The sequence below is a fragment of the Actinia tenebrosa genome, unplaced genomic scaffold, assembly GCF_029948245.1.
Source record: "Actinia tenebrosa isolate PJP-AT-01 unplaced genomic scaffold, QUT_ActTen_1.0 PGA_scaffold12__29_contigs__length_12842862, whole genome shotgun sequence".
Lineage (NCBI taxonomy): Eukaryota > Metazoa > Cnidaria > Anthozoa > Actiniaria > Actiniidae > Actinia > Actinia tenebrosa.
Window position 1 is genome coordinate 1,447,282 of NW_028292572.1, and position 13,374 is coordinate 1,460,655.

At 41.2% G+C, this 13,374-nt stretch overlaps 2 protein-coding genes and 1 pseudogene across 5 annotated transcripts in view; 2 read left to right on the forward strand and 1 right to left on the reverse strand.

Annotated features, from left to right (window-relative positions):
* Positions 1-13,374, reverse strand: part of LOC116291300 (myoferlin) — a 43,846-nt gene that overhangs the window by 3,184 nt on the left and 27,288 nt on the right. For both annotated transcript variants that reach the window (XM_031698466.2, XM_031698465.2), the window contains exon 54: positions 13,221-13,311. In XM_031698466.2, coding sequence (XP_031554326.2) covers positions 13,221-13,311 — 91 coding nt within the window. The remainder of the gene's footprint in view (positions 1-13,220; positions 13,312-13,374) is intronic.
* On the forward strand, positions 82-3,428 carry LOC148911915 (uncharacterized; annotated as a pseudogene).
* LOC148911916 (uncharacterized) lies at positions 4,107-12,735 on the forward strand. 3 transcript variants are annotated; one of them, XR_016119465.1, is made up of 3 exons: positions 4,107-6,069; positions 6,259-12,549; positions 12,646-12,735. XR_016119465.1 is itself a non-coding variant. In XM_089028332.1 (3 exons), the coding sequence occupies exon 3, from the start codon at positions 6,402-6,404 to the stop codon at positions 12,264-12,266; it is 5,865 nt and encodes a 1,954-aa protein (XP_088884458.1). In that variant the 5' UTR covers positions 4,107-5,143; positions 5,995-6,069; positions 6,259-6,401; the 3' UTR covers positions 12,267-12,735. The 3 variants fall into 3 exon arrangements, 2 of the variants coding, with proteins under 2 accessions (XP_088884458.1, XP_088884457.1); XM_089028332.1 differs by having other exon boundaries at positions 4,107-5,143; positions 5,995-6,069; positions 6,259-12,735; XM_089028331.1 differs by having other exon boundaries at positions 6,259-12,735.

Here is a 13,374-nt window from a genome sequence, read left to right on the forward strand (position 1 = left end):
ACGTGGGGCGGGCATGTTAGCTGACATAATGAGAGTCTAATCAGCTGTCTAAAGGTAACTTTTTTGTTGGATTGAACCACCATGGTGGCTTTATTCTTGAGGTACATGTTACGTCATAGCCGACATGTTGGTTGACGATAACAAAACATTCCTTATCAGCTTCTTTTATCAGATCATCCAACATCCAAAGGAATATCGGTCTATGAAATCTACCGAGGAGTTTTCGCGCACCTGTAAATCCTGCCTTGAGTTATTACACCAACTTCTTTCGCCGACGCAAGCCTAAATTCTAGCAACAGTTCGATTCTGGGCTCTGAATCCGGGGCAGAAGACGCAAACTCAGTCTGGGACGAATTTGACGAAATAGCAAAAAAATACCGAAAGAATCTCAAGATCGGACACGTAAATGCAAACAGCATTGGCGGTTTCAAGTTCCATGAAGTAAAGACCTGGCTGCTCTCTGGCAAGCTTGATATCCTTGTGATTTCTGAAACCAAGATTGATGAGAGTTTTCCTGATAGTCAGTTTCAAATCGACGGTCATCGTTTGTGTCGAAACGATAGAAAGGCCGGCGGAGGAGGACTCATGATTTACGTGAGAAGTGATATCTACTTTGTGAGGGTCCAGCAACTCAGTGGTCTATCTCCGGAACGTTGGTCTCGGTTTAGAACCGAATCAATTGTACTCAAGATTAAACTGGGCAAAACTTGGCTTGTTGTCGTTGGCATTTATAGACCTCCTTCGTTTCCCAAAACACAATGGACGGAGGAGCTTACACTTCTCTTTGAAGCTGTTTCTGCACTAAGCGATACTGTATTTTACGCCGGGGATTTCAATGCGGACCTCTTAGATCCCGACAAACCCCCTCGAGAAGGACGTTGTCTTCTGGATCTAATGGATATTTTTGATCTTGACTGTCTAATCACAAAGGCAACTCGTAAGACACACACATCCGAAACGCTGCTAGATTTGATCTTGACAAATTCCAAGAAAAAGGCTCTGACATCAGATGTAGTTGATACGCAAATAAGCGATCATTCTTTAGTATACACCATTTTACGGGCAACGGCTCCAAGATCGCGCTCTCGAAAAATATGTTTTCGAAGTCTCAAGAACTTTAATCAAGGAAAATTTATGCAAGATTTGCAAACGGTACCATTTTCTATAGTAGATGTTTTTGACGATGCGGATGATAAACTTTACGCCTTTGAACAACTTTACACTGGTATTTTAGATGAGCACGCACCTCTTAAACAAACAGTTATCAGGGGAAACAAGGTTCCTTACATGACAGAGCAGTGGCGCAAGGCTATAAGGCATAGAAACAAGCTCTGGAAAAAGTTCAGCAAGGACCGCACAGACGCGAATTACGATCAATACAAAATTCAGCGAAATAAATGCACATCGTTAAGACGGAAGGCTATTAAAGAACATTTTGCGAAAAAAATCTACGGAACCGGAAAACCCAAGGGAGTTCTGGAATACGTATCGGCCTTTCCTATGCACTAAAGCGAAACAAGCAAATGACATAATCCTAGAGGAGAACAACAAAGTCATAAGTGAAAAGCGTGAAATTGCTGAACTTTTAAATGAACATTTTATTAAGATCACAGAGAGCGTGGGGGCGGTGACTGAAGAGGAGTACGGAAAGAATTTCGTCAACCATCCAAGCATTATAGCGATCCAACAACATAATAGCAACACGAGTTTTGAATTCCAGCGCACAAATCAAGTGCAAGTCGAGAAGCTGCTATTAGAGATCAATTGTCGTAAATCGTGTGGCTATGACATGATGACACCTAGACTTGTAAAGGATTCGGCGGCTGTGATAGCTAAACCTATTGCAAGCATTTTGAATTCGTCGATTGACCAAGGTGTTTATCCGAGTGGTTGGAAGAAAGGACAGGTGACACCATTGTATAAAAAGGACGACGAGTTTATGAAGGTCAACTACAGACCCGTCACAGTCCTTGTCGTGCTCAATAATGTGTATGAAACCTTGGCGGTACAGATGCAGGACTTTTATCGCGCGATCTTGTCTGACCTAATAAGCTCTTATAGAAAGCTATATAGCTGCGAAACAGCTTTGTTACGCTTGACAGAAGATTGGAGGGCAATGCGCGATAAGGGGGAGCTAGTTGCGGTGATGTCGATGGACCTATCTAAAGCGTTTGACGTTATCCAGCATGATTTATTGTTGACTAAACTAAAAGCGTATGGTGTTGGTGAGAGAAGTTGTGCGCTTCTGAAAGACTATCTCACTGGGAGACAGCAGAGGGTGAAGATAGGAGACACTTTCTCTAGCTGGGAGGGCGTTGGCCGTGGAGTTCCTCAGGGTAGTGTCTTAGGACCAATGCTATTCAACATATTCATAAACGATTTGTTTTTCCACGTCACAGAAGCCAAGTTAAATGCATATGCGGACGATCATCAAGTATACTGTTCAGGCACTGATCCAGCAGAACTTGAACACTGTTTATGTAGTGAAGTAGCTAAAGCAAACACATGGTATAAGGTGAACGCAATGAAAGTTAACGAAACCAAGCACCAAGCGCTGATTTTGGGAAAAACTGACCACAAATTCTCATTCCCTGTGAAAGATTCTCTGGACATTTTTGGAATGAATATAGACAATAAGCTCTCCTTTGACAATCACATCTCCGCCATTTGCAAAAAGATCAACAATCAGTTTAATGTTATGTTAAGATTTAGAAAACTTATCTCAAGGGACACTCTAATAAAGCTGTATAAGGCTTTCATTTTGCCGCATTTTCATTACTGCTCGTCGGTGTGGCATTTTTGCGGTGCGCGCAATGCCAGCAAAATGGAAGCTTTAAACAAGCGAATATTAAGGTTCCTTTTACAAGATTATGATTCTTCATATGATTTATTACTTGAGAAGGTCAACCTAAAATCTCTACAAGTTAGACGCCTTCAGAATTTCTTAATCATATTGTACAAAAGTCTATTTTTTTCTCACTACCCAGGATATCTAAACAGTATGTTTACTTTCCGGTCTACTTCCTATAATTTACGCGGTAACTACATTCTGTCTCTCCCTAAACCTAAAACAACTACATATGGCCTTCACTCTTTTTCTTATTTAGCTGCTACTTTATGGAATGCTGTGGCTACCGAGTCATATCCGGATCCGGTGCACGTGATATAAAGGTCACGTGACATCACGTTCGGGTTTAGTATAAGTGAATATTTGAACTCGTGCGAGTCGAGTTTGCAGGACTCAATATTGTTGTTTATTATCAGTATTTCTTTATATCCATGCGGATGGATTCGTACAGTCTGGTAGGTTTTAATTTGTAATTTCTTTCGTCCTTTCTTTTTTTTTTTTGTTTGTTTACTTTGCGCAATGTGTAATAATTTGTATTTAATTTATTCAGAAAACCGACTACTATTTCGTCTACAACTAAAAGATTACTTCTACTGCTGTAACAGGATAAACCCTTGAGTGAATAAATAGTTGAGTTTAAGACTGTACAAGATTTATTGGTACACCTAATGTGATTGGAGTCACATTAAAGTTTTCAGACTTCTACGAGTTTGGTTTACAAGATTTATACACGAGAGAAATGTCTCTACATTCCTGGCCTGGAAGGTCAAAGATGGCGGCGCCTGAAGCCGATACAAAAAGTGATATCCTTGCTGGAGAAAGACACCTCCGAACCAGAATCCCACGAGAAAAAGAAGGAACCAAAGCGGAAAGGGAATTTTCTGCATTTAAGTCACGAGCGGGCTATATTGGAGCCCTGACGAGAGCTCGAAAGCAGCTTGAAGAGTTTATCGAAAACAACGAGTCACTAAGGAATGTGACAGCCGCCAAAGAGTCGTACGACACCGCATGGCGTAATTTTATCGATTCACATGAAAAATATGTCGCATGTTTGGATTCAGAAGAGAAGAAAAAGGAAGCCTGCTTAAAATATGAGGAGCATATGGCGAAAAAAGTAAGTGTTGATCGTCTAGCAACCGAGTGGATTACGAGAGCCAAAGAAAATGCCGAACGACGAGGAGAATGTGTTGAATTTACCGCCGGTGAAGCTTCTTTTCGTACCCGTTCAATTAATTCTTCAAGATCATCTGTAATTTCGAAGAAAAAAGAGCTAGTAGCATTAGCCCAATTGAAAGTACGCCAATTGACCGAACAACAAGATCTAGAGCGAAAATTGGCTGATTTACAACACCAAAAGGCAATAATGGATGCAAGAAATGAAGCCGAAAGAGCAATGGTGAGTTTGAATATTTACGAAGAAATTAGTGAGAAGAGTGAAGAGGGGATTGACGACTGGAATATAGTTGAAAAGGTGGAAAAGGCTCCAGAAATATCGGTAAACATGACCCCTGAAATCAGCTATGAGGCAGACGATAATTGTCCATTTGACATGAACTATATTCCAGCCATTAGTACCATTACACAAGGGTGGATCCAGGGTAGTTTACGTGATTTCCGTAAACTACTCAATTTTTTTCAAAGCTACACATTTCTTTCTAAATAATGACAAAATATGTGTATTACATTATTCTAGCAACTACTAGAAACGACTCACTTGGTTGTTTTTCAGTTAATTAATTAAAGAAAAGTCAAACAAAAATGAGTAATCTCGTCATTTCTGCCGATTTCTTACCGATTCCCGCAAAAAGTTTCGGGTTTCGGATATCTCCGTCGGTACGCATCGGAATGCTATCGGAAAACGATCGGAAAACAGCCTTTGTCAAATAGAACCTCAGGGAGTGAGCGTGCGTAGTTGTAGAGCTAGGCCGGTGTGATAATCGTAAACTACTCAAAGACTTCTCTGATTGGCTGGAAACACATTGATTGTTTTGGAAACCACTCAAACCCTTTTCTGATTGGCTATCTACTTTGCAAACTACCTCATAAACTACCAGCAAAACTATAAAAAGCTAGGCCTACCCCCGTTGGGTCTCTTTCGTTCTTATGATTGGAGTCATAGACTTGCTGTAGTTTGAACGAAGGATTTTGAAGTAAAGAATATTCTACAATGCGTGGCGACCCGATTTGCAGGAGGGAGGACGGTTCTCCTTTCGACATTGGCTTGTACTTTAAAAGAAATTGGCTCTTCATCACCACAAGATAAGCTGGGGTTCATTGAGAATGTGTGGAAACCAGGTGAGATTTTTGATTTCCCAGTGTCAATAGAAAATAGAAAGCCTCGTAAGTTTGTCTTTGAATGGCTTAGAAGATATCCCTGGCTTGCATACTCTAAATATCTCGATGGAGCATTTTGTTTTCCGTGTGTTTTGTTTGGAGTAGAATCTGGTAGAAATGCTCATAAATTAGACAAGTTGTTGAAGTCACCACTCACATGTTGGACTTCAGCGGCTTCGAGACTTACAAAACACGCCAGCGGTAAATGTGAGATGCACAATTTTGCTGTAATTGCCATGGATAACTTTTTGAAAACAATGAGGCAGCAAGCGGTCCCAGTAGATCAGCAGTTGAATAATATTATTCAACAGCAAATCGATAGAAATAGGACGGTCCTTAAGTCTTTGTTTGAAACGATAATTTTCTGTGGGCGAAACAACATAGCTCTCCGGGGTCAACGCGATGATGACCCAACAAATGCTAGTCTATCAGGAAATTTTCAGGTCCATTTCAACCCTCCGTAATCTTAAGAACTACTTAAGAAATACTATGGCCCAAGACAGAATGAATGAACTGGCACTGATGCATTCCCACAGAGACATGGACTTAGATCTTGAGGAAATAATAGATTTATTTGCTACTTTAAATCCTAGACGAATGAGAATGGAGAATATCTTACAGTAATATTTTATATAATATTTTTTTGACCACCAGTGCTCTTAGAGTACTTGTGAGTTATGTTCCATCTGGATTAATAATTATCTGATTTTTAATCCTTAAACTGATGGGGAACAGTACAGGAACAAGGTGGAATTTTTAAAAACTTATTCTTTTCTGAAATCTATAATATTATTCACTGGGTTTTAATTAAGCTTGAATGGTCTTTACATATTCTCAACTGAACTCAGCAATGAACTCATCTAGTGGAACACCTCAATCTAAATAAGGTAATGTATTCATTTTGTATAATTTGCTAGTACATGTATGATATTGTGACTGTATGTTCTCTATTTTTCATAAAGTATTCAATTTGCTGCCATGCCACTTTTCCTTTAATAGCATATATTTTGCATTGTACTTTTACATACTAATACTTTTGATGTCATTTTTTCACATGATGTCCTTTGATGTGCTAGATTCTTCAACTGAGATAAATCTGTACAAGGATCTTGACTGCAGACAGCATGGTATGCTAGATGTATCCTTTTAGGTAGTTTATAACTATTAGGGGTATGGTGGGTTGGGTATAAATTGATTGGTCTGTCAGAGTAAACTACTCATGTCCAAACCCTGGATCCACCCCTGCATTACATCCTATACCCCAATCAAGCCTACCAGGAACAAACAGGCTATATCAAATAACAGTACACAGGAGAAAAAACCTGAGATTAAGCCAGGCTCAGGACCTGTAGATTGTCATGGGGCTACAATTTACATTATACCAGACCCTAAACTACCTAAAGATCACAGCAATGACAGAGAAATTGATCTATCAAATGGAGATATTCAAGTATCTATTCCACCAGTAATTACTTCAACCCCAAAGGAGGACATAGAGCTAATAATACCTCCTCCACCAGAGTTTCAAGCAGTAGGATTAGACCTAGGGGAAATAAAGAACTCGAATGAGTCAGGGTTTGATTCATTTGTAATGCATAGTGTACCCAAAGGAGTTTCATTTGACCAAATATCACCCCTTGAGGAGAACTCTGACTTACCACAGTCAGTTTGGAAAGAAAAAATTCACCCATTTAACAAGGATCTGGGAGAAAGCTTGTCCTTTTCAACACAACCATCAACTCAAAATGTGAATGCTGGGGAAGAGATAGTGAAGGCCTTACGCCAAGTAATTGCCACACCCAAGATAGAATATATGCACTTTGACGGTAATCCTATGAAGTATGTGTCTTTCATACATAACTTTGAAACTTGCCTGGAGAAAGACAACCCTGATGCATCCAGAAAATTGCAACTTTTGATTCAACATTGTGAGGGTAAAGCTAGAGAAGCTATAGAGAGCTGCGTGAACCTGCCAGTAGAAGTAGCATACAAAACTGCTAAAAATGCCTTGTTTGAGAACTTTGGTAGGCCTCACATTGTTGCAAGAGCCCACATAAATAAGTTGGAGAGTTTAAGTGTTATCAAAAATGCTGATGGACAGTCACTATTGGAGTTTGCCAGACATCTAGAAGTGGCAGAGAGGACCTTGAGTGGTATGGGCTCACAATATCTTAGTGACTTAAATCACATGAGTACACTAAGAGAACTTAACAAGAAATTGCCTATGTTCCTCAGAGCAAGATGGACGGAAAGAGCAGGGCAGATAATCACCTCCGGAGCAAGACCAAGATTTCTAGACTTCCTTCAGTTTGTAAAGGAAAGGGCTAAACTTGTGAACAATGAATTTGGAGAGGACATGAGAATGAACACTTCAAGAGAAAAGGAGAAGAAAACTAATCATGTCAGACCAAGGGGATTTCAACAAAGAGTTTCAACATTTGCCACAAGTGTAGCTACCCGTGTGAATGACAAGCAAGATGCTACCCGCAAAGAGAGGACGGCGAAGTTAGAATGTGCAGCTTGTTCAGGTCAGCACAAAGTCTGGAAGTGCGACAATTTTAAAAGACTGTCTTATGAAGAAAGAAAGAAGATTGTGAACAAGCATAGACTTTGCATCAAGTGTTTAAACGGCGGTCATGTTATTAAGATGTGTAAGAAGACAGAGCTGAAATGCCAAAACCCGGGATGTAATGACGAACACAACACCTTGCTACATCCAGAAGGATCAGAAAAGGGGAAAAGAGACGAGAATGGTAAGAACCACCACCTTTCAAGAGGTGAAGCGGTCGAACAGCAGAGATCACATCAAACAGCCACGCCCATGGACAATGAAACTGGGGCCGGAAACGATAGTAAAGCAGTCGGCGGAAGCAAGAACTCCAGGACAAGTGCAGCGACAGGGGCCGGAGAGAAGCAGGTGTGCCTGGGAGTCGTACCTGTCAAGGTCCAAGCAAGGGAAGGAGGAACTTCAGTAGAAACGTATGCCCTACTCGATAGCGGTTCAGAAGTGACACTATGCCAAGAAGAGTTAAGTATCAAGCTTGGATTGAAAAGCAAGAAGAGTAGTATGAAGCTGACTGGCATGACAGGAACTAAAGACATGCAATGCAAGGTAGTAGACTTAGTTGTAAAGTCTATGGACGAGACGACGTCCGTCGAGTTGTCTGAAGTCAGAACAATCAAAGAAATTCCGATTTCTGATGATTGTATCCCAAGAACCGAAAACTTAAGTAAATGGCCACACCTTAAGGATGTAAATTGCAAAGAACTGGAAATCAAAAAAGTAATGTTGTTAATCGGCCTCAAGGAGAAACCAGGATTGTTCGTGCCTTTAGAATGCAGAGCACGAGGTGAAGATGAGCCAATAGCGATTCACTACAGTCTTGGCTGGACGGTGATGGGTCCTGTTGGAGGAATGAAAGAAAGCGGAAGTTTTTCTACACACCTAGTGCGGTTGATTGAAACCTCTGACAACCACCGTGATCGAGCTGAATTAGAGGTTAAGGAATTCGGGGAAAGGCTTAGGTCAGAGAACTTATTGCAGAACAGTGAGCTTGAAAAGACACCAGAATATACTGCTGATCAAGAACTGCGGCTCTCTCAAGTCGAAGAGACGGAACGTGAAATACAGGAGGAACAGACACAGCAACAACTGGAGAGGTTGTGGAAGACAGACTTCGGGGATTCAACTGTCAGTAACAAAGTAACTGCTTCCGTAGAAGATCGAGCTGCCTTAGAAATTATGGAAAACACGTTAAAGAAAGTGAACGGTCACTACCAAGTTGCTCTGCCATGGCGCAACCAACCCCCTTACTTGCCGAACAACAGAGAAATGGCCAAAAGGAGATGTCTTCTTCTAAAGAAGAGACTATTGAAGGACAAAGTCTTGTTTGAGAAGTACAAGGCGACCATGCACGAGTATCTGAGTAAAGGTCACGCTCAAAAGGTGCCTGAGAATGAACTGATGGTGAAAGAGAGACCCATCTGGTATCTACCACACCATCCGGTAACGCATCCATTGAAGCCGGAGAAGGTCAGGGTCGTGTTTGACTGCGCGGCGAAACAACAAGGGACATCCCTGAATCAACAATTGCTTCAGGGTCCAGACCTGACCAATAATTTGGTGGGCGTTTTAAGCAGATTCAGACAAGATCAGGTCGGACTGGTTTCCGATATAGAATCGATGTTCCATCAGGTCTTAGTGGAGCCGGAAGACTGTGACGCTTTAAGATTTTTCTGGTGGCCCAATGGAGATCTCTCAAGAGAAGTGCAAAAATATCGGATGGTAAAACATCTCTTCGGTGCCACCTCCTCACCTAGTGTCGCCAACTTCTGTTTGAGGAAAACAGCAGAACTCGATAAAGAAGGGTTCGACCCTGAAACAGTGAACACTGTCAAAAGGAACATGTATGTTGATGACCTAATGAAGTCAACTAGCTCAACAGAGAAAGCAATACAGTTAACAGATCAACTGAGAAGACTACTGGAAAGAGGAGGGTTTCGCTTAACGAAGTGGTATAGCAACGATCGATCGGTGTTAGCAGCGATACCAGAGCAAGAAAGAGCAAAGTCAGTCGTCAATCTCGACTTAGAGAAGTTGCCAACAGAATCTGCCCTCGGGCTGAAGTGGAACACCGAAGCCGACAAGTTCGTCTGGGAAGTAGGTGAGAAAATTCAGCAAAGGATAGAAGAAAAGCCGAGGACGCGCAGAGGTATATTGTCCATCGTGTATTCCCTCTTCGATCCTCTGGGGTTCATAGCTCCATATGTCATGAAGGCCAAGCTGATGTTACAAGCATTTAGTAGGAAGCAGTTCGGTTGGGACGATCCTATACAGGAAGACGAAAGTGAGCAATGGGTACGTTGGCTAGAAGACCTTCCGAAACTCCAAGAAATCCAAGTAGACAGGTGCTTTACACCTAAAGACTTTGGAGAACCTGAAACTACGGAATTACATCTCTTCTCTGATGCTTCACGTCAAGGATATGCAGCGGTTGCTTATCTTCGTTTCGTAAACACCGAAAAGAGAGTTTACTGTGCATTTGTAATGGGTAAGGCGAGGCTAGCCCCCATCCATGAAATATCCATACCAAGATTGGAACTGACCGCAGCTGTGATCTCAGTGAAGCTAACAAAGATGATTCGAGAAGAATTAGAGATATCCTTCGACAGAGTAATCTATTGGACTGATTCTACGTCCGTTCTTAAGTGCATTAACAACAAGAATAAGCGGTTTCATACGTTTGAGTCAAACCGGCTGACGATTATCCATAGCGGATCTGAGCCATGTGAATGGAGATACGTTAATAGGGACGATAACCCTGCAGACGACGGCTCAAAGGGCTTAAAGCTAGACGCCTTGCTAAAGAACGATCGTTGGCTAAGAGGCCCAAGTTTTCTGTGGAAAGAGGAAACCGACTGGCCAAAACTGATCGAAGTTCCAGAGCTAGAAAATGATGATCCTGCGGTAAGAAGAGAGGCTCAGATTTACGCCTCAAGTGCTGAAAGAAACGTTCTAGACGAACTGATGGTGCGTTTTTCATCTTGGTGGAGGCTGAAGAAGGCGGTTGCGTGGATCATTAGATTCGTAGAATACCTAAAGTTCAGAGCCGGAAAGAAAGGAAAAACGAGAAAGACTGCTGTACTTACGGTAGAAAAACTCCACAAAGCGGAAACTTTGTTAGTTCGACGAGTACAGAGAGCATCGTTTGCAGACGTAATCGAGATCTTGTCTAAAGATACTTCGAAAACGGAGGAAAGAAAAATCAAGAAATCTATTCAGAAAGCAGGAGATTCCATATTCAAATTAAACCCGCAGTTGAAGGATAGAGTACTACGAGTGGGAGGGCGCTTAGTGAACGCACCAATCGAGGAAGGCATAAGACATCCAATCATCTTACCTTACGTCGGACACGTAACAGATTTGATCATAGACTATTACCACCTTAGCATTGGCCATATGGGTCAAGAAAGTGTACTGTCATCTCTCAGAAAGAAGTTTTGGATCGTCAAAGGAAGATCAGCGGTACGGCGCAGAGTACGGAAATGTATGGATTGTCAACGAAGGAACTCAAGACTCGGAGATCAGTTCATGGGAAATTTACCTCCACATCGATTACAGCCAGATCTTCCACCCTTCACGTACGTGGGTGTCGATTATTTTGGTCCACTGGAAGTGAAACAAGGTAGATCCCGCGTAAAGAGGTACGGGTGTTTATTCACGTGTCTAGCGTCGAGAGCGGTGCACGTAGAAATTGCGCATTCGCTGAACACTGATTCCATGATTAATGCGCTGAGAAGATTCATCTCGCTGCGAGGCTGTCCGAAGGTAATCAAGAGTGACAATGGAACTAATTTTACCAGCGCGAACAAAGAATTAAAGGAAGAACTAAAGAAATGGATTCAAGAAAGAATCAGTAACGCCTGCGCACAGAAAGAGATACAATGGGACTTCAATCCACCAGCAGCCAGCCACATGGGCGGCGTTTGGGAGAGGATGATTCGCTCTACAAGACAGATACTTCGGGCGTTGTTAAAGGAACAATTAGTCAGTGACGAAGTTCTTTCAACCATAATGGCGGAAGTCGTGAACATCTTAAATAGCAGGCCACTCACGCGCAATAGTGATAGCCCAGACGATGATCTTCCTTTAACACCCAATCATCTTCTTCACCTACGACCAAGTCCCAGTCTGCCTCCAGGTACCTTTAAGAAGGATGATGTGTACGCCAACCGACAGTGGCGACAAGCACAATATCTAAGCAACGTATTCTGGGCGAGATGGACAAAAGAGTACTTACCCACACTACTGGAACGAAGAAAATGGAATATTCCTAACAGAAATCTGAAGGTTGGAGACTTGGTACTCCTTGCAGATGAGAACCACTCGAGAGGAAAATGGCCGCTAGCGCGTGTCGTTGAAGTTATCCCAAGCCGAGACGGATATGTACGGACAGTGAAAGTCAAGACAACTTCAACAGTAGCAACTTGTGCGAAAAGACGCCGACAAAGGGAAATAAAGACAAGTAGTGTTGTCCTGACAAGACCAGTAACCAAGTTATGTCCATTGGAGATGGAGGAATAAAGAGAATATTTGGGCATTGATATAAGAATGACTGTTAAAACGTTATCAACACTCGGTAGAGAGATTGTTAGTAAATGGACTCTGTAGAACTCCATTTAGGGGCCGGTGTGGCTACCGAGTCATATCCGGATCCGGTGCACGTGATATAAAGGTCACGTGACATCACGTTCGGGTTTAGTATAAGTGAATATTTGAACTCGTGCGAGTCGAGTTTGCAGGACTCAATATTGTTGTTTATTATCAGTATTTCTTTATATCCATACGGATGGATTCGTACAGTCTGGTAGGTTTTAATTTGTAATTTCTTTCGTCCTTTCTTTTTTTTTTTTTGTTTGTTTACTTTGCGCAATGTGTAATAATTTGTATTTAATTTATTCAGAAAACCGACTACTATTTCGTCTACAACTAAAAGATTACTTCTACTGCTGTAACAGGATAAACCCTTGAGTGAATAAATAGTTGAGTTTAAGACTGTACAAGATTTATTGGTACACCTAATGTGATTGGAGTCACAAATGCACTGCCGGATACTTTTAGAACCTCAAACTTTTTGGACTTCCGTTGTAATATACTAAAGTATGACTCTTTCGAGTAACTACTCATCAACATTGAAATTGAACTGATTCTGCAAAATAGTGTATATAGTGTACATATATAAATATTAATTACCATTATATAATAGTTTTATAATCATTATTCAATAGCCCTTTTTTTTTTTTTTTTTCCCTTTTTTTTTTTCTTTTTTCTCGAAGATATTAGCTTTGTAAGCTACTCTGAAATTCGAGGTTAAATAAAGTTTATGTATGTATGTATGTATGTATGGCGGCTGTTTCATTGTTATTCATATCTCAAGGGATTTCGAGTCATGTTGTTGCACTCCAAGGATATGGGAATTACTAATAACTTGTTACATGAGAAAAACAAAGTGAATACTAGTTATAAATTACAAGGCACCTTTTTGGAAATCGATATTTTCTTTTCCATGTGTAAAAAGTGGAATGGAAAAACCATCCTCCAGTTGAAGTTTCCTTCTCCGTCAAGTGACCTGGTAACGAAAGTACCAAGATCCATCAAAAATCAATTATTTTATTTGACATATTTTTTTTTA

What these genes read in the sequence shown, in the direction of transcription:
- LOC148911916 (XM_089028331.1), top strand. Translation starts at nt 6,402, where the DNA reads ATGTCCAAACCCTGGATCCACCCCTGCATTACATCCTATACCCCAATC.